The sequence below is a fragment of the Pristis pectinata genome, chromosome 34 (genome assembly GCF_009764475.1).
Source record: "Pristis pectinata isolate sPriPec2 chromosome 34, sPriPec2.1.pri, whole genome shotgun sequence".
In the NCBI taxonomy this organism is placed as follows: domain Eukaryota; kingdom Metazoa; phylum Chordata; class Chondrichthyes; order Rhinopristiformes; family Pristidae; genus Pristis; species Pristis pectinata.
The window spans coordinates 3,511,180-3,537,928 of NC_067438.1; the positions used below are offsets into that span (position 1 = coordinate 3,511,180).

Genomic DNA, 26,749 nt, shown 5'->3' on the forward strand with positions numbered 1-26,749 from the left:
ACCCGAAACGTTGACCGCCTGCTTTTCTCCTCGGATGCTGCCTGGCCTGCTGAGTTCCTCCAGCATCATCGTGTTTTTCATCTAGATTCCAGCATTTGCAGTATTTCTCCCCACTGTAACACCCACTCCTCCCTTTTCCCCTTCCCGCTTTGCGGGATATTCAGGAAGTATTTCCTCACTGGGCAACTGGGCAAATTGGTTTTGGGCGGGTCGAGTGGGGACGCGAGGTGAAAGTAACGCACAGGATGAGGGAGTGCAGTGAAGATTCACTCGGTTGTTTCCGGCGACGAAGGGCTGACATTTGAGGAAAGGCGGGCCTGTGCACATTGGCGTCCTCACCCCATCAGGGATATCCCCGTCTATCCCTCCCCAACCCTCCCTGCAAATTCAAGCCCCCTTATTTTCTTCCTTGTCCAGTTTTGTGGAAGGGTCTTCGACGCGAAATTTTAACTTTGTCCCTCTTTCCACAGATTTTGCTGACCTACTCTGTGTTTTCCACAATTTCTATTTTTATTTCAGGTTTCTAGCTTCTACAGTTGTTTTCATGCTGCATGACCTGGTTGGAGCAAATGAGATAAGTTAGAATTGCTTGTTTCAGGAATGTGGGCATCGCAAGCATTCAACGGAGTTTAGGACCCAGGGGAGCTGGGGAGCTCAGGACCCGATACCCGCCGCTGCTGTTGAATCCGCAGAGACTGCGGAAAGGGCGATTGTTCCAATATTTATATTTTCACAGAAGTTTTTCTGTTCCGTTGACGGATGCAGTTAACGCGTTAAAATTAATGCGTCGACAGTTCGAGTATCAATTACTTTGACATTGAGAACATTTATTATTTCTGCTTTTTTGAACGTAAAACTGATTCTCCTTCATGCTGATAACACACTGGGTCTCCGTCACATTGTTAACATATGGAATCTTCAGAATGTTTAACACAATATGTCGGCTTTACGCTTTTAACACACCAATGCGTCCCTTAACGAATATTGATATTGGTTTATTATTGTCACTTGTACCGAGGTACAGTGAAAAACTTGTCTTGCTTACAGATAGTACAGGTCAATTCATTACACAGTGCAGTTACATTGAGTTAGTACAGAGTACATTGATGTAGTACAGGTAAGAACAATTAACAATACAGAGCAAAGTGTCACAGCTACAGAGAAAGTGCAGTGCAATACGGTGCAAGGGATCGTGAGGTCAGAGTCCATCACTGTGACAACTTCGCACGAGAATGAACTTTATTTTTGTTCTCATTGTGTTCTTTCTTGTAAAAATTGTGTATAATTTCTGTTTTTTTCTGAATGTTGTGTCTCTTAGCTATGTTCCTGTGTTGCTGCTGCAAGTAAGTTTTTCATTGCATCTGTGCACACATGTGCTTGTGCATTTGACATTAAACTCTGTTTTTTACTTTGACTTCAGACCTTTTTTATACAGCTCTGCCTTTCACAGCATTTACCCACCATCATGTTCTCTCTCTCTCTCTCTCTCTCTCTCTCTCTCTCTCTCACTGCCTTCATTTCATATTCTTTTGCACATGATTTCCCTCTGGAGCAGCCCTCGTTTAACTGTCATTTGGATGACATCATCTACAATGTATCATCATGGCAACCCCATCAGAGATATTCCAAGTGACTTGTCTGTCCCTCCTCAATCCTCACTGCAACGTAAAACTACTGTAAGTTGTTTTCTCTTTTTCCCGAGATCTGTTGAAGGGTCCAGGACTTTATTTCTCATTCCACTGACCACCTGAGTGTTTCTGCTTTGATTTCAGATTTCCAACAGCAGCTGTTTAAAAACAAACATCCTGCTGCAGCGTTCGGAAGGACTAAGTGAAAGAATGCATTAATATTTGCGGAAAGTGGGCAAAGCAGGCATCTGCCGGTCATTAGGACCCCGGGGAGCTCAGGACTCGCCGCCCGCCGCTGCGACTGAATCCGCGGGAAGGGCGATTTCTGTTCCATTGACGGATGCAGTTAACGCGTTAAAATTAATGGATCGACAGTTCGAGTATCAATTCCTTTTTATTTCACTTTCCCCACATTTAAATCTTCACCGTTTATATTTCCCGGCTCATTTGGGTTTTACGATGTGGAATTTGGGGATTAAATGGGACCCGTTCAGCGCCAACCTGTTGTCAACGGGGTTACTGCCCCACAGCCCCTGAGGTCCGCTTTTGATGCCGGTCCCGGGACCCGAACGTTTTGCAGACCCGGAGTGGAACTGGAGCAGATTCTCAGCCACTGGTTTTCATCCCACGTCACGAAGAAAGGATAAAGTTTCTCCATGAATTTATTCCCAGTGAAGGTGTGGAGATGGGACTTGGTGTCCACGCTGTAAAATGAAACTGTCCCGGTCTCGTAACTGACATAAACTCCCACCCTCCCGGGGATGGGACCGGCGGGGAGACGGGATCGAGGAGAGGTGAGGACATAAAGCTCGTTACCCCACCGACCGATGGTCCAGACCCCGTTCTCCAGTGTCAGTTGGGACTCCCTCTTTCTCTCCACAGACTCTGCGGCGACTCCCAGACACCAGCCTCGACTCCCCGCCACCTCCACCTCCCAGTAATGTCTCCCTGATGTGAATCCCTCTGATCCCAGCACACAGGACCAGAATGTGAACCTCTTTCTGGTGTCAGGGAGATCCCTCCGGGTCCCGGTCAATCTCACACACTTCCGATCCTCAGACACCTCGAGCCACGGATTCGCCGTTCCCACATCCAGGGTCACAGAGACTGGGGGGAGAAGCAGAGAATTAGGCAGTCCCCGGGGATCGGGGGGCGACTTGGGTAGCGCGGCCCCGGAATCAGGGGAGAAGCCGCTCGGTCTAAGGCACAGTCGGACGGCCGATGCAAACCTTTCTCGGGTTTCACTTACCTAGATCTGACGGACAACCAATTCGTACTGTCGTCGTTAAACCTCAGCTGTTCCTCTTTCCATAAACTGGGCTTTACCTTTCAGGATTTCCTGTTTTTATTTCTAATATCGTCAATAATATCTTTTCATGGCTTGTGGAGCGCTGGGGTCTATGGTGGAGGCCGGGGGCAGAGAGAGAGGGAAGCAGGGAAAGCCGAGGGGGTCACAGAGAGGGAGAGGTACTCAGAATAGGGAATGGAAGGAGAGACCACGTGGTCGATGCGAGCGAGAGGGTGAGAAGGGACTGAGGGCGATTGGGAGGAGGTTGGTGAATTTGGAGGCAGATTCGAGGCTGGGGAGGATCGTGAGTGTCAGGATGCTTGAGGAGTCTGAAGAAGGGAGCTAGAAGTAGACAGTGGGCAAGGAAGTATTTAACTCAACCCACGTGTGTGTGAGTATGCGCACGCGTATTAAGTGTCGTACAGCACAAACTGATTTCAGCGAGGTTGTAATGTCTATTCAAGTTTTTTAAAAAAGCGCTTTGGCTTTTCTTTGCATCTTGTCTGGACTTGCCGCTTGTTATGAATATTTACACACACAACTCACTCTACAAAGGGGACACACTGGTTAAAGAGATTTCGACACAGGAACCAGGAGAAAGAATTTCTGGATGAATTCGGAGAAATTCACTGAGGATTTGAGGGAGACATTCTGGGGATCCTGAAGAAACTCCGGGTGAATTGTGGGGAGCTGGTCTCAGCCCAACAGAACACAGTGGGGGTTCACAAAGGGAGATAAATCATAGTTACCATGAGATCACTGGGGCAGGTTGATCCACTGGTTCAGTGCTGATCCCCTGTATTGGATGTCTAGGGAAATGAAAGTTGCACCTGATGAACTGATTTGGACCATTAGTAAATGTTAATATTAATTAGGTCCAAGTGGAGCGAGTTCCTTATCAGTACTTAATACGTGAAATGATACTCTGTTATTCCTGTATAGCATGAGTCAATCTGTAAGTTCTGAATCAGACCAATAAATCTATGTGATACTTACCAGGATGAATGTCATCTAGCATTTCCCTCCACACTGGGAAAGGTAAAGGCCCAGCGAATTCTTCCATCATCAGAGCCCCTTCCCTAACTGTAAGTGTCTGGTCATCTCCAATCCTGCAAATATTAAACAGTTTAATTGAACGTGGGCAATTTCCTGAGTTAATGTTACAAAATTCTGAAAGGTTTCAGCTGAGAGCACATCCTACCTCCTCTTCCGACAGGATTCTTCCTGAAATAAACAAAACAAAAACCACAATGGAGACACTGACCAAATTTGGTAAGTTAGATGTAAGGTTATATTAATTCATTAACATAAGTTAATGGCATTGTAAGTTTGGTTTACTATTTTCACATGTACCGAGGTAAAGTGAAAAACTTTGTTTTACATGCAATTCATACAGATTATTTCATCACATCAGTACATTGAGGTAGTGCAAGGGAAAACAACAATAGAATACGGAATAACGTGTTACAGTTACAGAGAAAGTGCAGTGCGTCAGGACAAAAAGGTGCAAGGTCATAACGAGGTAGATTGTGAGGTCAAGAGTCCATCTTTATCGTACGAGGGGATGGTTCAATCGTCTTATAACAGCGGGATAGAAACTGTCCTTGAGCCTGCTGATACGTGCTTTCAGACTTTTGTATCTTCTCCCCGATGGGAGGGCGGAGACCAGAGAATGTCCGGGGTGGGTGGGGTCTTTGGCTATATTGACTGCTTTACCGAGGCAGCGAGAAGTGTAGACAGTGTCCATGGAGGGGAGGCTGGTTTCCGTGATGTGCTGAGCTATGTCCACAATTCTGGTTTCTTATGGTCTCCGACAGAGCTGTTGTCACACCAAGCCGTGATGCATCCGGATAGAATGCTCTCTATGGTGCATTGATAAAAATTGGTGACTGTCAAAGGGGACATGCCAAATTTATTTAGTGGTCTTGGTGCGCCTCTTTGCTGTGGTGTCCATGCAGTTGGACCAGGACAGGTTATTGGTGATGATCACTCCTAGGAACTTAAATCTGTCAACTCTCTCGATCTCAGCACTGTTGATGTAAACAGGAGCGTGTGCACCATCCCCCACCCTGAAGTCAATGACCAGCTCTTTGGTTTTGCTGACATTGAGAGAAAGGTTGTTGTCATGACACCATGCTAGTGGGCTATCTCCTTCAGATACTCTGACTCATCGTTTTTTGAGATTCAGCCCACTACAGTGGGATCATCTGCAAACGGAGATGGAGAGAGAGCAGAATCTGGCCACGCAGTCGTGAGTGTACAGGGAGTACAGTAGAGGGCTGAGGATGCAGCCTTGTGGGGCACCAGTGCTGAGGATAATCGTGGCGAAGGTGTTGCTGCCGATCCTCACTGATTGCGGTCTGTTGGTCAGGAAGTTAGATGGAAGGAAGGTGTTGAGTCCCAGGTCTCGAAGTTTGGAGATGAGTTTGCTTGGAATTACAGTATTGAAAGTGGAGCTGTTGTCAATAAACAATAGTCTAACGTAGGTGTCTTTCACGTCCAGATGCTCCAGAGATGAGTGTAGGGCCAAGGAGGTTGTGTCTGCTGTGGACCTGTTTCGGTGGTAGGGAAGTTGCAGTGGGTCTAGGTTGTCTGGGTGGCTGGAGCTGCTGTGTGCCATGACCAGCCTCTCGAAGCACTTCATTGATGGTGGATGTCAGAGCCACCAGGCGGTAGTCATTAAAGCACGTTACCTTGTTTTTCTTAGGTACTGTCTTCTTAAAGCAGGTGGGGACCTCAGATTGAAGTAGGGAGAGGATAAAAATGTCTGCAAGTACCCCCGCCAGCTGATCTGCACTGGATCTAAGGACATGGCCGGGGGCTCCATCCAGGCCAGATGTTCTCCAGAAGACTGATCTAACGTCTGCAACAGTGACTATGGGTTCAGGTGCATTGAAGGGTGTCAGGGCTTGTGGTGACGTTCAATTCCCTTTCTGTTCAAAGTGTGCATAGAATGCGTTAAGCTCAGCATGAAGGGATGTGCTGTTGTTGTCGATGCTGCCCGACTTTGTTTTAGCATTTAAGCCTGCCACAACTGACAGTTGGTCTGGGACTTCGATTTTGGACTGCTATTGTCTCTTGGCATCCCTGACCACTTTACAAAGGTTGCATCTCGCTTTCTTGTATGAGCCAGGGTTACTCAATTTGAACACCACAGTCCTGGACTTCAGTAGGGAATGGATCTTCCATTTCATCCATGGTTTATCGTTTGGGAACACCTGGATCGACCTCTTTGGTACACAATCGTCAACACACTTGCTGATAAAGTCCATGATGGTGGTGACATATTCATCTAGTTGGCTGCTGAGTATTTGTATATTGACCAGTCTACCAACTCAAAACAGTTGTGTTGAAGATCATTTATTTCATCAGACCAGCACTGTATGACTTAGTGTATTGTATCCTCACGTTTCAGTTTCTGTTTGTACGCTGAGAGAAGGTACACAGCCTGCTTGTCTTATTTACCAAAGTGCTAGTGGGTGGCTGGATTGATGGTTGTGTAGCAATGGTCAAGGGTGTTTGGATCCCAGGTGGGACAGAAGACATGCTGGTAGTATTTTGGTAACACATTCTTGTGGTTGGCCTGGTTGACATCACCAGCCATGATGAAGAGGGCCTCAGTGTATCCAGTTTCAAGGCTGTTGATCACGGAGAATAGTTCTTTAAGTGTGGCTCCAAGTCCGCCTGGAGTGGTATGTAGCCTGCCGTCAGGAGAGCTGAAGTGAACTCCCGTGGCAGGTAGTACGGGCGACACTTCGCCATTAGATATTCCAAGTCAGTTGAGGAGGAATTCGCCAGGATAGTCACGTCTGAGCACCAGCAGGAGTTGATTAGGAAACAGACCCCTCCACCTCTTGCTTTGCACAAGGATACCGTATGGTCCATCTGGTGAATTGAGAAGCCATCAGGTTGCATGGCGCATTGAGGTGAAGCAGGTATAAACCACGTGTCAGTGAGGCAGAGCACACCGCAGTCCCTCAGTTCCCTTTGATAGATCAGTCTCGCTGTTCTTCAACTTTGTTCTCAATGGCTTTGACGTCGGCTAGCAGAATGCTGGAGGTTGGGGGGAGGGGGGAAGAGGTGCTTGAATCTGCACTGTTTCAATCTCACCTGCAGCTCAGCCCTGCTACCACGCTTCTGAGGTAAGTGGCTCGTCTGGTCGGTCTTGAAGTAGAGTCACCTGGACTGGAAGGTAAGTGACTGCTTAAGGAAAACCTTGTGCGCATTCAACTCGCCTGCCAAGGTAAGTGATTTCTCTGGACAGACCTGGAACACCTGGAGTCGAATCAGATGTAAGGTAAACTGTTATTCCCATATAGGTCTGGAAGTCCTGGAGAGGAGATAGCTGCTCCATCAGGCAAGTGGAGGTGTCCACAGGGATCTCGACGTCAGGACTTGGGCCCGGATGCGCCGCAGGGTCGGACTCCGCAGGGTAATAAAGCTAGCATCTTTTATAATTAAAGCTAGGTGAGGTGATAAGTGAACATTTCTCATCGGTATTCACTAAGGAGAAGGACATTGTTGTTTGAATATTCACTGGGGTTTGTGAAACTATAATATGTCATCGTTAAAAAAAGAGGTCATGAAATGCTGAAAATTTATTCAATCCCTAGAGCCTCGCTGGGAAAATTAGATTATAGGTAGCTGTGGGAGACAAGGGAGGAGATTGCTGGTGCACTGAAAGAGATTTTTAAATCTTCAATCACAATAGGTGAGGTGCCAGATGACTGGAGGACCGCAAGTGTAGTAACATTATTCAAGAACAGCAGCACTGGGGATAAACCAGGTAATAAGAGACCCATCAGTCAGTGTCAGTGGTAGAAAAGTTACTGGAAATTAAAGGTTCTGATGGTTAAGGTTAAAGTAGGGATTAATCAAAAGTAGTCAGCAAGGATTGTTTGGGGAAGTTCATGGATGAATAGTTTGACCGAATTTTTCGAAAAGGTAACAAAATATACTGATGATGTCAGTGTGGCTGATGTAGTGTACATGGGCTTCAGTAAGGTCTTTGATAAAGTTTCACATGGGAAACTAGTCCAGCACCTTAGTGCTCATGGAATCCAAGACATGTCGGTAAATTGTATCCAAAATTGTCTCAGCAATTGGAGGTTGTGGGTGATGTTTGAAAGTGTAATGGGTTCTTGAAAAAGAAAAAAAGAGTTGCTTTTTAGGATTGAAAACCTGTGACCATTGTTTGTTATGCAGATGAATAATTTTCATGAATGCAGAAAGTATTATTAGTAGGATCAGAAGCCTTCTTTCCATAATTCTCCCATCACTAACGTTCGACTGTAATTCTCCCTGTTGCCCTTGTTGTGTAAAAATACACAGTGTTGTTGATAGCGAGGAGCATGCAGGATGATACAGATTAGTTGGTTAGATTATACTCCAGTACGAACAAAAGGAGAACTTTACACAATGAATGGTAGGGCCTTAATGAGCATTGAGGAACATAGGGAACTTGTTCCACAAGACCAAGGGTTGCTCAAATTTGTAGAACAGGTAAATAACGTAGTGAGCAAAGCACATTGGATACTGTATCATTGGCTGGGGCAGAGATTATAAAAATTGGGATGTTATGGTAAAACTTTATCAAAATATTCATTAGGCTACATCTGGAGTACTGTCTGCAGTTCTGGTGATCACATCATAGGAAGTATGCATTTCAGCTGGAGAGAGTGCAGAAGAGATTCACCAGGATGTTGCCTGGGATACAGAGATTCAGTTATGAGAAGAGACGAGATAAGTTGTCTTTGTTGTTGTTTGAGGAGGATGGGTGTTGGGTGACCTGACAGAGGTATGTAAAATTATGAAAGGTGTGAGGTATGGGAGATAGCGAGAAACTTTTCTCAATGACAATGTCCAAAACTAGAGGCAATAATATTGGTGTAGCGGCAAGAGGTTCGGAGGGGAACTGAGGAGGATGTTTTTCGCATCTGGAATGTAACCTCACAATGTTTAAGAAGTATCAGACGAGCACTTGAATAGCTAAGGCATAAAAGGCTAAAACCAGTGCTGGTAAATGGGATTGGTATGGATGGGTAGTTGATGTTTAGTAGCGACATAGTGGGCCGAAGGGCCTGAGTTGTGCTCCATGATTCTATGACTGTAGAGGCTGGGACAGGTTTGTTTGAGGGTGGGCAGGAAGATTGGGCAGGAATTTTTCTCATGCGTGAACTGGTTGAGGATTTTGAAACGAATGAATTTGATAAAGTTAGACATGGACATCTGTTGGATTGTTGTAAGATGACATTCCTGAGGGACGGAAATCAGTCATCCGGATTTGTTTAGAACATTTGGTGACTTGGAATTCTTAGCAAAGTCGATGAGATATAATTGCCTCTGAAATTGCCCAGTCAGCAAGTTAGATCGAGGGCAATAAACCAGGCATTGTTCACAGCAGACATACCATTAGAAAAAAAAATTCCTCATTCTCACCCATCATCAATGTCTGTGTGCACTTATAGTGAACTGAACTGAAATGTACTTCCTCACCTTCAGAAATATCGCTCCATCTTTCTGCTCCATCTGTTTCTGCAACGTTGAGTGTTCCTCCTGAATGGAAGTTAAATTCCTCTGAATCTCCCGAAGATTTCTCTCCATTAGATCTACAACCCTTTCCTCTTGTTTTCTGAGATCTCTAATTAAACGCTGCTCTTTCTCCGTGAGATTTTCGTGTATTTCAGTGAACTCGGATGAGATATGGGACTCCAGACCGCGTGACTGATCCTACCGAATGAAAAGTGAACATTTTCATTTAACGCAATAACTGGAGCAAAATAATTGATATCACAGCAAATCAGAAGGGGAGACTTTACCCGAATCTCAGAAATCTTCTGTTTCTGTTGTTGTTCCATTTTGAGATTTGCCAATTTCCTCTCAGTGAGCGACGTGAGGGAAGATTTCACCTGTTCCTGGGATATGGCAGGAGATCATGGAACAGAAGTGTTAGAGAATAAAAATGCATGAGGCTAATCAAGTATACAAACCTGTCTCCTTTTTTACCTTGTGGATTTCAACAGCTTCCTTAATCGGCAGAAATTTATGAGACTTGTGTTCCCGCGAATCTCTGCAAATCACACAGATCAGTTTCTTGTCAGTTTCACAAAACAGCTTCAGTTCTTCCTGATGTTCCTCGCAGTGAAGTTTACTTTCCTTCTCTATCGGAATCAGTTTCAGTTTTCGAGCTTTCTCTGCCAGTCTCGCTAAGGCCCGATTCACTCTGAGGAGTATTTCCTGAAACTCCTCTCTACACTCCGGGCAGGAGTTTCTCACCTCCTTTTCCCAGCACCGTGTGATACAGGGGCGGCAGAAGTTGTGTCCACACTCCAGTGACACCGGATCGGTAAAGAACTCCAGGCAGATGGGACAAATTGCCTCCTGGGTCCAACTGTCGACCTGGTGTTTCGAAGCCATGTTCACTCCCAGCACTTCCTGGTCCAAAATGCTTTCACTTTCGGGGAACTGCTGAACCCCTGCAGTTTCCGGGAATGTCCAGTGAGCACGATCCATCCGCTGCCACAGTGGAGGGTGAAAGGTTCTCTGGCACATGTCAACGAATCTCCCATGGGGTCGGGTCCCATTGACATGAAACAAGCCTGAATAGGAATGAGAGAGGAAAAATACTCAGCGCGGATATGTGGAGTCCCCCGTGAAAAGAGACTGAGCACTCCAGAGCCATATCATCCAGAGCTCCGAAACAATGAGAGGTGACTTCACTGAAACGTTCAGAATTCTCCTGGCGCTTGACAAGGTGGATGCAGTAATGATGTTTCCCCTGGCAGACGTGTGTCAAGTCAGGGATCATAGTCTCAACGCAAGACATCAGCCAGTGAGGAATCAGCTGCGAAGAGATTTCTCCACCAGCGGCTGCTGAATATTTGTAATTCTCCACTCGAGAGGCCTGCGGAGGCTCAGCCACTGACCGAATTTTGGATATAAGGGACTCTCGTGATATTGCAATGGTACATGAAGGTGTCAATCAGATTAGAGATTAGTCAACTGCATATCAAATGGTGAAGCAGGTGCGTTTGGATTGAATAGCATCCGCCTGCTTCTTTTTCTTATCGAGATCTTGCATCAGGACTGGGAAGAGGAAAGTTCGCCAGTATGTAGCAGGGTGGGACATGGGCAGGTCGGGGATACGTGGACCCAACTGGGGAGGGGATGGTGGGCAAATGGAACCAGGTGGGGAAGGGGACGGGGACCCCGAACAAAGGGAGAAGCAAACTAGGTGGACAGGTGAGTGTGTGAGGGAGAGGAACGCCGTAGGTGTGCGTTACCTGAAAATGGAAAATTCAATGTTCATGCAATTGTGTTGTATGCTACCCAAGCGGAATATGAGCCGTTGATCTGCCGGTTAGCATTTAGCCTCTCCACAGCAATGGAGAAGACCGGGATCAGACAGGTTAGTGTGGGAGCAGGAAGGAGACACGACTGGAAGCACAAGATGGCCGTTGTGGACAGAGCGCGGGTGTTCTGCGAAACGGTCGTCTCGTCCATACTTGATTCCTCAAATGTAGATTTGGCCACAACGTGACCACGGATGCCGGTCGGAAGAAGTGCAGGGGAACCAGTGTCTCACTTGAAAGAGCCGTTTAGATGCCTGATTGGTGATGAGGGAGGAGGTGAAGGGACAGGTGTTGCACCTGCTACCTTTGCAGGGGAGAGTGCCAGAGCGTGAGGAAGGGTGGGGATGGGAAGGGATGAGTGGAACAGGGAGTCGAAAGGAGAGGGATCACTATGGAAAGCAGAAGTAGGTGGGGGATTTAAAAGGTGTGACGGGTGGTGGGTTCATATTGGAGCTGGCAGAGTTAGCAAAGGGTGATATGTTGGATGTGGAGCCGGCTAAAGAAAAAGATAACGACCAAGGAAATGTTATCACTGTTCTGTCTTGGGGGGGGGGGGGGGAGTCTGGGCGGTGGAAGCGGATGTGCAGGAAATGGAGACAATGCGTGTGAGGGCTCTGTCCACCTTTGCGGGGTGGGGGGGGGGGGATGCAACGTTTCTGGATAAAGGAGATTTCTGAATCCCCAGAGCAGAAGGTCTCATCGAGAACATATTCAGAGCAGACAGAGATATTGAGTCAAAGGGATCGCATCCTTAGAGGAGGCAGGGTGGGAGGTGGTATGGTCGAGGTAGCTTTGGGTGCCCGTGGGTTTATATGTCAGTGGCAAATCAGTTTCACATTGGGAGGCCACTTAAGAGATTTGCTTTGGAAACTGACAGGCCAGGCAATCGCCATGGAGCCATGGAGTGTGGGACATTCTGATTCTGCACCAGTGTAACTGGCAGGGGAAGACAAGAAATTATTAATTCTCACTCATCAACACCGATGAGTAAAATATTGTGGTACTATGTTTAGTATCGAATAATTTTGTGTATTTTCCAACTTATGGACGAGATCCACTCATGAATGTCTGCAAAAACGGAACCCATTGGTAACTTGTGGAGGGCCTGTCGAGGGATTGCTCTGCTGGGAGCTTGCATGGACTCAATAGGCCAAATGGCCTGTTGTGTTGTATTCAGTGAGCACTGCTGCTATTCAGGAAAGTGGGCCACCAAGGAGGTTTCAAATGAACCAAAAGCGACAGGAGAAAAAAACATCTTTCTATCAGCGGGTGTTTCTGCGTCCAGAATGCACGACCTGGTGAGATTTAATTGTAAAAAGATCTGGGGAATACAGATGAAGGGTCTCGATCCGAAGCTGCTAATGTCCATTTCCCTCTATACATGCTGCCTGACCGCTTAGTTCCTCCAGCAGCTAGTTTTTATTTGTTCCGTATAAAAGTCATCTGCACGTTAACAAGAATTCTAAGAGCTATTTATTAGTTCTGCTTTTTTGGACAGGAAGGATCAGACAGAGCTCTGGAGAGTTACAAGGTAGCCAGAAAGGAGTCTAAGAATGGAATTAGGGGAGCTAGAAGGAGGCATGACAAGGCCTTGGCGAGTAGGACTAAGGAAAACTCCAGGCATTCTATACCTACTCTATGTGAAGAATAGGATGACTAGAGTGACGGTAGGACCGATCAGGGAGAAAAGTGCCTGGAGTCGGAAGAGGTAGGGGAGGTCCTTAGTCAATAATTTGCTTCAGTATTCACCAGTGAGAGAGACATTGACGTTTGTGAGAATGGCGTACAAGAGGCTGATACGCTAGACCATGTCGACATGCTGGAACAATTGAAAAACATTTGGATAGATAAGTCACCAGGGCCAGTCGGGATGTATCCAAGGTTTGTACGGGAAGTGAGGGAAGAGATTTCTGTGCGTTTGGCGATGATCATTGGGTACTGACTAGCCACAGGAGTAGTGCCAGATGATTGGAGAGTGGCAAATGTGGTTCCTTTGTTCAAGAAAGGGAGTAGGGATGACCCTGGGAATTACAGGCCAGTGAGTTTTACTTCAGTGGTGAGCAAATTACTGGAGAAGATTCTTACAGACAGGATTTATGGGCATTTGGAGAAGCATGGGCTGATTAGGCACAGTCAGCATGGCTTTGTGAGGGGCAGGTTGTGCCTCACGAGCCTAATTGAATTCTTCGAGGATGTGACAAAACACATTGATAAAGGTAGAGCAGTGGATGTGGTGTATATGGATTTTAGTAAGGCGTTTAATAAAGGTTCCTCATGGAAGGCTCATTCAGAAAGTCGGGAGGCATGGGATCCAGGGAACCATGGCTGTGTGGATTCAGAATTGGCTCGCCCATAGAAGACAGAGGGTGGCGGAAGATGGAGCATATTCTGCCTGGATATCGGTGACCAGTATTCTGGGGCCCCTGCTCTTTGTGATTTTTATAAATGACTTAGATGAGGATGTGGAATGGTGGGTTGGTAAGTTTGCAGATAACTTGAAGGTTGGTGGTGGTGTGTATAGTGTTGGAGGTTGCTGTAGCTGGGCTGAGAAGTGGAAAATGGAGTTCAACCCAGAAAAATGTGAAGTCATTCACTTTGGAAGATCAAACTTGAAGGCAGAATACAAGGTTAATGGCAGGACGCTTAGCAGTGTGGAGGAACATAGGGATCTTGTGGTCCACGTCCATAGATCCCTCAAGGTTGGCATGCATGTTCGGAAGGTGTATGGAGTGTTGGCCTTCATTAGTCGGGGTACTGAGTTCAAGAGTCGCAAGGTAATGTTGCAGCTCTATAAAACTCTGGTTATACCACACTTGGAGTATAGTGTTCAGTTCTGGTCGCCTCATTATAAGAAGGACGTGGAAGCTTTAGAGAGGCTGAAAAGGAGATTTAGCAGGATGCTTCCTGGATTGGAGAGCATGTCTTATGAGGATACGCTGAGCGACCTAAGGCTTTCTCTTTGGAGCGAAGGAGGATGAGAGGTGACTTGATAAAGGTGTACAAGATGATAAGAGGCGTAGATCCAGTGCACAGTCAAAGACTTTTTCCCAGGGCGAAAATGGCGAACATGAGGGGGCATAATTATAAGATGATTGGAGGAAGGTATAAGGGGGATGTCAGAGGTAAGTTTTTTACACAGCAAGTGGTGAGTGCGTGGAACGCACTGTCAGCAGAGGTTGTGGGGCAGATACATTAGGGACATTTAAGAGACACTTAGATAGCCACATGAATGATAGAGAAATGGAGGGCTATGTGGGAGGGAAGGGTTAGATAGGTCTTAGAGCAGGATAAAATGTCGGCACAACATTGTGGGCCGAAGGGTGTGTACAGTACTGTAATATTCTATGTTTTATCTTCTATGTTCACCCTGTCAGGCTCAGCAATAATTTTGCATGTTCTAAAGAAGACCAATAAAGGAATGTCCTTTGAGGGATGAGAGGACAGCCATTTTGACCTTTCCTTCCGCCATCGCCTCATTGCCCCAGTTTAAGGGCCTCATTCAGACGAAGCACTCCAGCTATATTTGGACAAGCTTGACCTTCAGGTCCTGTAGATTAAAATTATGGATTTTAAATAGTGAATTTATTTTCTTTATTGCCCTCATTCAAATCCCTCTGTTAACTCTCCTCCAGTGAGATCAGCTATAATTGTCAGGCATTCATCTGCCTCTCTGATGTGGCAATAGCAGCATTTATGCCACCTTGAAACATCCTTCCTGACTTTTCTAGTTCCAATGGAATATCATTGACCTGAAACCTTAGCTCTGTTTCTCCCTCCACAGACACTGCCTGTTCTACTGTGTTTTTGCTGCATTTTGTTTTCTTCCAATGTGCAGCATCTGCAGTCCTTTATTTGTATCATGTTTCTATGAGTTAATGACCAGCTCATCTACCTATCCTTGTAAAATTCTTCAGTTCTGCACCTCAGCAAAGTATCCTCCTGGATGTAAATGGTTGCATGTAGAAATAAAACTCTGGAAATGTAGCAGTTCCCAACTTCTGAAGGACAGTTTAGACTGAGCGCAACCTGATGGGTTTACCAAAAAACCAGCCCTATGTGAGGAGTTAACAACTAAGGCACGAGGTACGGATGGTAAATTTATATTCAAGCTCTCCAAGAGACTTATAATGAGGTCCAATATTGGTGTGAGGACCAGCACTAGATCTGGGCACATGGCAGCCTTCTACACTCAATATTCAAGTCCACGGTTTCAGGCAACTTTCTTTGGCTGTTTGTCTCATAATGGGTCAGTCCGACTGTAGGTCATCCATTTGCAATATTGGCTCAGCTTTTATTTTCTCCATTAGCACAGCCTGACCTGTTGACCAGCTTTAAATTTCCAGGCGTTAACATATTGGATGACCTGTCCTGGACCCAGCACATAGATGCAATCAAAAGGAAGGTGCGCTATCAGTTTTACTTTCTTAGAAGGTCAATGAGGTTTGGTAGGTCACCGAACACTCTGGCAAATTTCGAAAGATGTCTTGTTGAAAGTATCCTGACTGGTTCCATCAAAGCCTGGTTGGGCAAATTCGAATGTGCAGCAATATAAGAAGCCTTAGCATAGTGGACTCAGCCCAGTGCACCACGACTACATCATTCCCCACCACCCGCAGTATCTAGATGAGACGCTGCATTCAAGAAGGCAACATCAAAGATCCCCACCATCTGGGCCATGCCATCATCTTGAAGCTACCATCGGGAAAGATTACAGACGCCTGAATTCCTCCTCGCTGACCATCAGCACAGGTGCACCTCAATGCTGTGTGCTTAGCCTCCTGCCCTACTCTCTATCATACACGACTGTGCGGCTAAGCGCATCTCCAATGCCGTATACAAATTCGCCGACGACACCACTCTTGGACGATTCATCAGCGTACACGAGCGAGATAGGACACCTGGTTGAGTGATGTGGTAACAACCTCTCACTCAATGTCAGTAAAACAAAAGAGCTGATTGTTGATCTTAGGAAGAGGAAAGAGGGCGAACATGCGCCAGTCTACATTGGGGAATCGGCGGAGGAGAGAGTCAGCAGCTTTAAAGTCCTTGGTGTTCCTGTTCTTGAAGTAGTGTCTACATGAGGCACTACTTCAAGTAGGCAACATCCATCATCAAAGATCCCCACCATCCAGGCGATACCATCTTCTCGCAGCTACCGTCAGGCATGAGGTACAGAAGCCTGAAGTCTCACATCACCAGGTTCAAGAACAGCTACTTCTCTTCAACCATTTGGTTCTTGAACCAACCGGAACAATCCTAGTCACTACAGTTTAGTAACAGTATAACCACTTTGGATTACAGTGGACTTTTTTTTGTTCTAATTGTGTTCGTTCTTGTATACATGTGTATAATTTATGATTTTCTTGTGAATGTTGTGTCTCCAATGCTATGTGCCTGTAATACTGCTGTAAGTTTTTATTGCACCTGTGCATCCAATAAAGTTGATATTGACTTTGACTTTGGTCATTTCTTACAGCTCTGCTTTAGCCAGCTTTTAAGTTCTCTCTCTCTCTCTCTCCCCTTCTCACTGGCGTCATTTTATATTCTCCACTGGTTTTCTCTCTGGGGCAGCCCTCCTTTAGCCATCATTTGGATGCCATTATCTGCAACGTATCACCATGGCACCCTCATCAGGGATATTCCAGATGACTTGTCTGTCCCTCTCCAACTGACCCTCACTGCAACATCAAACTGCTGTAACTTGTTTTCTCTTTTCCCCCGGATCTGAATGAATTACCTGGGACCCTAAACTTTCAATTGTCTCTTTCCACAGATGCTGACTGACCACCTGTGTGCTTCGGTTTTTTTTATTTCAGATTTCTAACACCTGCAATATGCTAAAACAACATTATGCTGCAACATTCAGATGGACCAAATGAAAGAATTTATTGTTGATAGTCTGCGAAAAGTGGGAATCACAGGCATTCACCGGTCTTTAGGACCCTGGGAAGCCGAGGAGCTGAGGACCCTCCGCCCGCGGCCGTTGCTGAATCCGCGGAGCCCGCCGGAAGGGCGATTGTTTCAATCTTCACAAAAGTATTTCTGTTCCGTTGACGGACGCAGTTAATGGATCGAGAGTTCGAGTATCAATTACTTTTTATTTATTCTTCCATTTAAAAAAATCCAGGTTTATTGGGATTTTGCAATGCAGAATTTGGGGGTTAAATGGACCCGTTCAGCGCCAACCTGTTGTCAAGGAGGTTTCTGCCCCACAGCCCCGGTGCCCCGCTCCTGACGCCGGTCCAGGGACCCGACCCTTTAACAGATCCGGAGCGGAACAGGAGCAGATTCTCAGCGACTGGTTTTCATCCCAAGTCTCGAAGAAAGGATAAATTTTATCCGTAAATTTATTCCCAGTGAAGGTGTGGAGATGGGACTTGGTGTCGACGCAGTAAAATGAAGCTGTCCCGGACTCGTAACTGAGATAAACTCCCACCCTCCCGGGGATGGGACCGGCAGGGAGACGGAATGGAGGGGAGGTTAATGCATTCAACTCGTCACCAACCCGCCCGATGATCCAGAATCCAGTCTCCGGTCTTAGTTCGACCCATCCCTCCCTCTTCACAGATTCTGCGGCGACTCCCAGACCCCAGCCCTTATTCTGCGCCACCTTCACCTCCCAGTAATGTCTCCCTGATGCGAATCCCTCCGATCCCAGCACACAAGGGCAGAGCGTAAACCTTTTCCTCGTGTCAGGGAGCTCTGTCCGGGTTCGGGTCCGTCTCACACTCCTCCGATCCTCAGACACCTCGAGCCCCGGACCCGCCGTTCCCACATCCAGGGTCACAGAGACTGGGGGGAGAAGCAGAGAATTAGAGAGTCCCCGGGGTTGGGGGGAGACTAGGGTAGCGCGGCCCTGGGATCGGGGGAGAGGCCGCTCGGCTCTCAGGCAAGATCGGGCGAGCCAACAGACACCTTTCCAAGTTTTCGGCCAACTTTATCGTATTGACAAGCAATACTCCTTTCGAAGTTGTAGCTCAGCTGTTGGTCTTTCCAAAGACTGAACCAAACCTTTCAGGGTTTCCTGTTTTTATGTCGAACATCACCAATGATTTCTTTGTTTGTCTTGTGGATCAGGAAGACAGTGGTGGGAGCCATGGTGGAGGAGAGCGGGCAGGGAGAGAAGAAAACATGGCGAAGTGTCAGAGAGAGCAAGAGGTACTGGGAACAGCAAAGGATGGAGAGGCCGAGTGGTCGATGCAAGCGAGAGGGTGAAAAGGGACCGAGGGAGACTGGGTAGGGGTGAGTGATTTTGGAGGCGGATTCGAGGGTGAGAAGGTGGCAGGATGCTTGGGGAGTTTGTGAGGGAGGGAGTGACCAAGGGCATAATAACCTCCACCCAATTCTGGATGTGAGTGAGAGTGACTGAAAGAGCGCGAGAGCGACAGAGAGAGAGAGAGAGAGAGAGAGAGAGAGAGAGAGAGAGAGAGAGAGAGAGAGAGAGCGGCGGGAGGGGTGTTGAGGGAGGGAGAGGGAGAAAGAGAAAGAGAGAGAGAGAGAAAGAGAGAGAGAGAGAGAGAGAGAGAGAGAGAGAGAGATAGTGTCTGCGCCTGCGAGCGGGCATAGTCGTAATAGTGTGCTCGTCATTGCCGACAGGTTGATTGACGGGAGGGGCACTGTTGATTCCATTCATTCAATATTTCACATGATATAGATCCCTTCTCAATAATCTTTGAACTTAGAGGAGCGGAGTTGACGACATAGTAATGCCCTTTGTTCATCGAGAAATATCAGTCCAGTTTTTTTTGCTTTTGAATTTTTTTTTTAGTTTGTCTCATTTTATTACATAATTTTTTCGATTTGGGGCTTTCTTATATAATAAATCTTTTTCTTTCTCTTTTTGATTTTTTTGTAATATATTCGTTTACTAAGAAACCTAGAATATATTTTTTATTCTTTATGACTATATATATCATGATTGTCCTCCCGATCTCTTTGTATTACGTATATAATCACCGATGTTATATGTATCAATCTGTATTAATTTGAAAATTAATAAAAAGATTGAAAAAGACAGGTTGATTGAGGTCCATTGAGCTTTTAAAATACGCTCGGGCCTTTCTTTGCATCTTATCTGGACTGTGCATCCAGTTATGAATGTGAACAAACACAACACTCACCAGAAATGGGACTCAATTCTTAAAGAGAAAGCAACACACAGGGATCCAGGGAGGAGACTGTCTGGGAGAATTCAGAAAAATTCAATGAGGATCCGAGGGAGATATTCTGGGGATTCTGAGGAAACGCCCGGTGAATTTGGGAGCTGCTCTCAGCCCACCAGAAAACAGTGGGGCTTCCAGGAAGGGAGACAAATCATAGTTACTATGAGTTGACTGGGGCAGGTCGATCCACTGGTTCAGTGCTGTTCCCCTGTATTGGATGTCTGGGGAAATGGAAGTTGCACCTGATGAAATTATTTGCTGCATAAGTAAATGCTAATACTAATTAGGTCCAAATGGACCATGTCTCTTATCAGTACTTAATACATTAAATAATAATTCCTGTAGAACTAGAATTAAACTGCGAGTTCTGAACCAGGACAAATAAATCTATATGATATTTACCAGGATGAATGTCATCGAACATTTCCTTCCACACTGGGAAAGGTAAAGGTCCTGCGAATTCTTCCATCGTTAGAGCTCCATCCTTGACTGTAAGTATCTGGTCATCTCCAACCCTGAAAATATTAAACAGTATAATTGAACTTGGACAATTTCCTGAGTTAATGTTACAAAGTTCTGAAGGGTTTCAGCTGAGAGCATGTCCTACCTCCTCTTCCGACAAGATTCTTCCTGAAAAAAAAGAACAAAAAACACAATGGAGACACTGACCAAAATTGGTAAGTTAGCTGTAAGGTTACATTAATTCATTCACATTTTCTCAAGCTAACAACTTTTACAAGGTGAGATGATAAGAGAATATTTCTCACCCATGCTCACTGACAAGGATATTGTTGTTGGAAATTCCACAATATGTTATCATTAAAATGACAAGATATCGGAGGTCTTGGCAAGCTGAAAATTCAATCTATTCCTCAGGGCCGGCTAAGATATATCATAGGCAGCTATGGGAGTCAAGGGAGGAGATTGCTGGTGGCCCGAAGGAGATTTTTAAATCTAAAGTGACAACAGGTGAGGTGTCAGATGACTGGAGGTCAGCAAGTGTGGGAATTTCATTCAAGAACGGCACGTAGAGTCATAGATTCATACACACGGAAACAGGCCCTTCAGCCCAACAGGTCCATGCCAACCAAGATTACCATCTAAGCTCGTCCCATTTACACACATTTGGCCCATGTCCCTCTAAACCTTTCCTAACTACGTACCTGTCCATGTGCCTTTTAAATATTTTTAATGTACCTGTGTCAAACACTTCCTCTGGCAGCTCATTCCATATACTGACCACACTCTTGGTAAGAAAGTTGCACCTCAGGTTCCTATTAAATCTCTCCCCTCTCACAAAACTACGCCCTCCAGGTTTTGATTCCCCAACCCTGTGAAAAACACTGTGGATTCACATTGTCTATGCCCCTCATAATTTTGTGCACATGGGGGAATAAACCGGGTATTTAGAGATCCACGATCTAATGACAGTGGTAGAAAAGCTACTGGGAAACAAACGTTGGATTGTTGTAAAATCACGTTCCTTTGCGACGGACGGAAATCAGTTATCCGAACTTGTCTTGACAATTTGGCGACTCGAAATCCTCAGCAAAGTCTATGAGACATAATTGCCTCTGAAATGGCCCAGTCGGTCACGTAGATCGAGGGCAACAAACCAGGCATTGTTAACAGCAGACATAGCATAAGAATAGAAAAATAACTGTTCCTCATTCTCCCCAATCATCAATGTCCGTGTGCACTCATACTGAACTGAACTGAAATATACTTCCTCACCTTCAGAAATATCATTCCATCTTTCTGCTCCATCTGTTTCTGCAACATTGAGAGTTCTTCCTCAATGGAAGTTAAATTCGTCTGAATCTCCCGAAGATTTCTCTCCATTAGATCTACACTTAGTTCCTCCTGTTTTCTGAGATCTCTGATTAAACGCTGCTCTTTCTCAGTGAGACTCTGGTGCATTTTACTGAACTCGGCTGATATGTGGGACTCCAGACTGCGTGACTGATCCTACCGAATAAGATATGAATATTTTTATAGAACGCAATCACTGGAGCAAAACTAACTGAGATCACAGAAAGTCGGAAGAGGAGACTTTACCTGGATCTCAAAAATCTTCTGTTTCTGTTGTTGTTCCATTTTGAGAATTGCCAGTTGCCTCTCGGTGAGCGATGTGAGGGAAGATTTCACCTGGTGCTGAAATATGGTAGAAAATCATGGAACAAAAGTATTGGAGAATAAAAACGCATGAGGTTACTCAGGTGATCAAATCTGCTTCCTTTTTACCTTGTATGCTTCAACAGCTTCTTTAATCGGCGTAAAGTTGTGAGACTTGTGTTCCCGCGCATCTCTGCAAATCACACAGATCAGTTTCTTGTCCGTTTCACAAAACAGCTTCAGTTCTTCCTGATGTTCCTCGCAGTGAAGTTTACTTTCCTTCTCTGTCGGGTTCAGGTTCAGTTTTCGAGCTTTCTCTGCCAGTCTCATTAAGGCCCGATTCACTTTAAGGGTGATTTCCTGAAACTCCGCTCTACATTCCGGGCAGGCGATCCTCGCCTCCTTTCCCCAGCACCGTGTGATACAGGAACGGCAGAAGTTGTGTCCGCACTCCAGTGACACCGGGTCCGTGAAGAAATCCAAGCAAATGGGACAAATTGTCTCCTCGGTCCAACTCTCGACCTGGTGTTTCAAAGCCATGTTTTATCCTGACACTTCCTGGTCGAAAATAGTTCCGCATTCAAGAGCAGTTGAACCCTTGCAGTACCGCGATTGTCCACTAAGCACGCTGGATTCAACAGTGACCACGATCCGTTCGCTGAAACAGTGCAGGGTGAGGGTTCCCGGGCAACTGCCAAAGAATCCCACATGGCGTTTGGTCGAGATGAAATTAAACGTCTGAATATAAATGAGGGATGAAAACACCGAGTAAGGATGTGTGGAGGGTCTTGTGAGAGGAAAGTAAACAAACTGAAGCCACGCCATCCATAGTTTAGAATGAATGAGAGCGGACTGGGGGAATGGAGCAGTTCAGTTATGAGGAGAGGACTGGTCTGTTCTCCCTGGAGAGGGGGAGGTTAGTGGGGAACATGACTGAGATACATAGAAGACTGAGGGGTACAGAAAGGCAAGATGCAGGAAACGTTCCCCCATATTAGAAGGAGGTAAAACTAGAGGACATAAATTTAGCATAAGGGGTAGAGATTTAGAGGGGACATGGGGGGGGGGGGGTGGTGCTTATACACCCTGAGAGTGGTAAGTACCTGGAATGCTGTGTCTGAGAGAGTGGTTGAAACTGAGTGGCTGACAGCATTTAAGAACTGTCTGGATGAGCATCTAGAGGACGAGGACCAATTGCTTGAGATGGAATTAATTCAGAAGGGTGGTCACTGGTCGGTGTGGACGAGCTGGGCCGAGTGGTCTGTTTCCGTGCTCTGCGAGTCCGTGACTCTGTGACTTCATTCAAACGTACAGGGTGGATACAGATATATTTCAAGAATACTTCACAAGGTCAAGGTAAGAGATCAGCCATTACATCCTGGGATGCAAAGAAATTTCCCTACCGGCAGCCAGGGAACGTTTGGAATTCTCCACTCAAGAGGCCTGCGGAGCCTCAGTCCCTGAGCATATTCAAGCCAGAGACGGAGCAACACTCAAGTGCTGGAGGGACTCAGCAGGTCAGGCAGTATTTGTGGAGGGAAATGGAGAGTCGATATTTTAGGGCAAGACCTTTCATCTAGACAGAAAAGAAAGAGGGGAGTTATCCAGTATAAAAAAGGTGGAGAGAAGGGATGGGGAAAGAGCAGGCGGGTGATGTGTGGATCCGGGTGAGGGGGTGATAGGCAGAGGTTGCTTCCAGCAGCTGCAGTCTCTTGTGTCTCCAAGATAGAGATTGATTGATTTTTGGATATAACAGACTCAAATAACATTGCAATTGTACAAGAAAGTGTCACTCAGGTTAAAGTTTAACCATGGCGACATTAAATGGTGAAATGGAGTGGGGCATGTGGGTGGCGAATGGCAGCCTCATTTTCCTATTTATTGCATTCCTCAGACAACAGGACGGACTAAACTGAGGGAGGATACAAAGGCCCAGGAAATACATAGAGGTACCGAGCAGGAGTGTAAAATGAGACTTTAATACAAGTTTAGGGGAGTTGCTATTAACTATTTTTTTCATGTCTATAGACACAGTTTAAATTTCCGCAATAAAACAGATGACCTGCAGATGACATTACACGGTGAGTGGTCTGACATGGAAGGGATAACTGAGACACAGCTTGTCACGAACCAGCAACAAAAGAAACACACTGAGCATGATTCAGTGTTAAAAACTATTTTATTAATCACTACTTATGATAATACGTAAAATAAAAGTAAAAATCTTAGTATGTTAGAATTCAAAAATGTTAAACTTTGAACGTTAACCCCAAAACTAAACTCTTCGTGTGTGTGTGTGTGTGTGTGTGTGTGTGTGTGTGTGTGTGTGTGTGTGTGTGTGTGTGTGTGTGTGTGTGTGTGTGTGTGTGTGTGTGTGTGTGTGTGTGTGTGTGTGTGTGGCAAAGTCCAAAACTCCCAGTTCCGGAATGGTTCTTAAAGTTCAGTTCCGCAAGCCATAAGGTGAAACATGAGCAAGGGCTTCTTCAACAACCACCGTTGTCTGAAGATAAGACGTAGATGTAGAAAAACATAGAGAGTAATTACGAAATCCAAATGTTCCACGATGGAACCCAAACGACACTTCAGTGTTTACTCGGTAGTGACTTCCTCACCCCGAAAAGCATCCGAACCGTGGTCGTCCACACACAAATATCTGTTTCCTTCTACAGGTCAGCAACAAAGTGAACTCCACCGGATTACTTCCAACTTCCATACATGGATTTCAGTGGCAGACACAGTTATTGTTTCCCATCCATCGATAGAGAAAACAAGCAGGCTGGTGTCTCTCTCCCTTCTCTCTCTCTCTCCTTCTAACTTCTTCAACAACGTCATTACGTCCTTTATCTTCTATCGACGTAAGCACGCCCCACACACACACACACACACACACACACACACACACACACACACACACACACACACACACACACACACACTCTCTATCTTAAAGGGACTTTCACTGAGTCCGTAACACAGCTGCAGAAAAATTCCCAACGTCACTCCTGTACAGCCCGGCTCTAACACAAGGTCCTGCTCCCCATTGTTCTGCACTGGGCCCACAAGTGTAACTGGTTTCCTTCTGCCTTCAGTACCAGAGAGCAGGCACACTGGATTAGATTCCTCCCTTGCCGCAGACCCCAACACTTGATCATCAGACAGCTTCTTCAGAAGCTACAAATGAGCTGGCTGGCAGGAAGGCATGGCACCCCTTATCACTGCATTGATTTCCTCCTCTACTGACAGCGTCACCCATGTCTTTTTCTATTTTTCTATCCTTACAAAATATATACCCCTGTATGTTCTGTTCCCATCCTTGTCACGCTGTAGCCATGACTCCACATCAGCAACAATATCGTTGGTACTGCCATGTATCAGGAGAAACAGCTGTGCACAATCCCCCCTCTAGAAAATCTTGAGCTGCTCTGATACGTCCTTTAATCTTCACATTTATTCCGGTTATGCTGTATTAGCAGTGTCACTGCCCACTGCCCTACCTTACCTAACCTGCCCTGAAACCACCTGCCTGTTCACAATTCCACCTTGTAGGAGTTGTCAACAATCTTGGAAACATGACATTTAGTCTCCGCAGCCAAACTATTCATACAGATTGTGAAAAGCTGGGGCCCAAGGACTGATCCCTGTGCTTTCCCACAAGTCACCGGTTGTCAACCTGAGAGAGATCTGTTTGTGACCAGTTTTTGTGAGGCTTAGGGAGGTGCCGACCAGTATTCAATATGGAAACGCCATTCGCCTAAGTTGAATGGGAATGAAATTCGGGGCGGTTTCCATAAGGTGGAATTGGAAGCGAGATGGGTCACCTGGTCGAGTGGTGCCGCAACAACAACCTCTCGCTCAATGTCAGTAACTCTAAAGAACTGATTGTTGACTTCAGGAAGGGGAAGGAGGGCGATCATGCGCCATTCTACATAGGTGAATCAGCGGTGGGAAGAGTCGGCGGCTTTATATTCCTGAGCGTTAACATATTGGATGACCTGTCCTGGGCCCTGCACATTGACGCGCTCAGAAGGAAGGGGCACCAGTGTCTTTAATTTCTTAGAAGGTTAAGGAGGTCAGCAAACACTCTAACAAACTTCGACAGATGTGTTGTAGAAAGTATCCGGACTGGTTGCATCATGGTCTGGTACAAGAATTCGAAAGCACAGAAACGTTAGAAGCTGCAGAGAGCAGTGGACTCAGCCCAATACATCACTGGCACATCCCTCCCCACCATCGGTAGTATCTACTTGCCTCAAGGAGGCAACATATAAGATCACTATCCGGGCCATGCTATCTTCTCGAAAATCCCATCAGGCAGGAGGTACGGAAGCCAGAAGTCCCACGCCATCGAGTTCAGGAAAAGTTAACTCCCTTCAACCATTCAGTTCTTGAACTAACCTGCACATCCCTAATCACTGCCTCAGTATAGCAACGCCATGGCCCCATTGCACTGCAGTGGACTTCATTTCTTTCTAATTGTGTTCTTTCTTGCGTAATTTCAGATTATTTATGTTTAATTTATTTTTCTTGTGAACATTGTGTCTCTGATGCCGTGTGCCTGTGATGCTGCTGCAATTAAAATCTCACGGATTTATTTCAAAGCTCAGGCCTGTGTGAGGAGGATACAACGAAGGCACGAGGAACGGATGGTACATCTGATATTCGAACACTCCAGGAGTATAATGAGGCCCAATGTAAGTTTGAGGACCAGCTCCTCATCGGGGCACGGGGCAGCATTCCGGGATCAATATGCAAGCCTGTAATTTCAGGCAACGTGCTTTCCCTGTTTGTATCAAACGGGCCGGTTCGACTGCAGGACATCCATTTACAACATTGGCTCAGTTTTTCTTTGTCTGCTAGGACAGCCTGACCTGCTGCACATTTCTTTCAGCTTTGCCTTTCACAGCGTAGACCCAGCTTTTATGTTCTGTCTCTTCCACCCACCACCCCCCCCCCCCACACCAACTGCCGTCATTTCATATTCCTTTGCACTTCCTTTCTCTCAGGAGCAGCCCTCATTTACCTGTCATCCAGAAGACTTCAACTACAACGTATCACCAAGGGAACCCCATCAGGGATATTCCAGATGACTTGTCTCTCCCTCCCCAACCCTCACTGCAACGCAAAACTACTGCAACATGTTTTCCCTAGATCGGAAGAAGGGTCCTGGAACTAAATGTTAACTTTATTTCTCTTTCCCCAGATGCC

At 46.0% G+C, this 26,749-nt stretch overlaps 1 protein-coding gene across 1 annotated transcript; it reads right to left on the minus strand.

Moving 5' to 3' along the window:
* Nucleotides 1–1,967: 1,967 nt before the first annotated feature.
* LOC127585821 (uncharacterized) lies at nucleotides 1,968–22,084 on the minus strand. Its single transcript, XM_052043519.1, has 12 exons — nucleotides 21,674–22,084; nucleotides 21,488–21,583; nucleotides 21,164–21,397; nucleotides 20,037–20,059; nucleotides 19,832–19,944; nucleotides 17,454–18,059; nucleotides 9,922–10,514; nucleotides 9,735–9,830; nucleotides 9,412–9,645; nucleotides 4,118–4,140; nucleotides 3,913–4,025; nucleotides 1,968–2,735 (listed from the first exon to the last, which is right to left on the minus strand). The coding sequence occupies exons 1-12, from the start codon at nucleotides 22,082–22,084 to the stop codon at nucleotides 2,119–2,121; spliced, it is 3,159 nt and encodes a 1,052-aa protein (XP_051899479.1). The 3' UTR covers nucleotides 1,968–2,118.
* Between the last annotated feature and the right edge of the window lie 4,665 nt (nucleotides 22,085–26,749).

Excerpts from the sequence above, each read along its gene's own strand:
- LOC127585821 (XM_052043519.1), bottom strand. The coding sequence starts at position 22,084 with ATGGCTTTGAAACACCAGGTCGAGAGTTGGACCGAGGAGACAATTTGT. Across the intron at positions 21,398-21,487 it reads AGAAGATTTTTGAGATCCAG|GATCAGTCACGCAGTCTGGA; the intron begins GTAAAGTCTCCT and ends CTTATTCGGTAG. Across the intron at positions 4,026-4,117 it reads GAATCCTGTCGGAAGAGGAG|GATTGGAGATGACCAGACAC; the intron begins GTAGGATGTGCT and ends TAATATTTGCAG.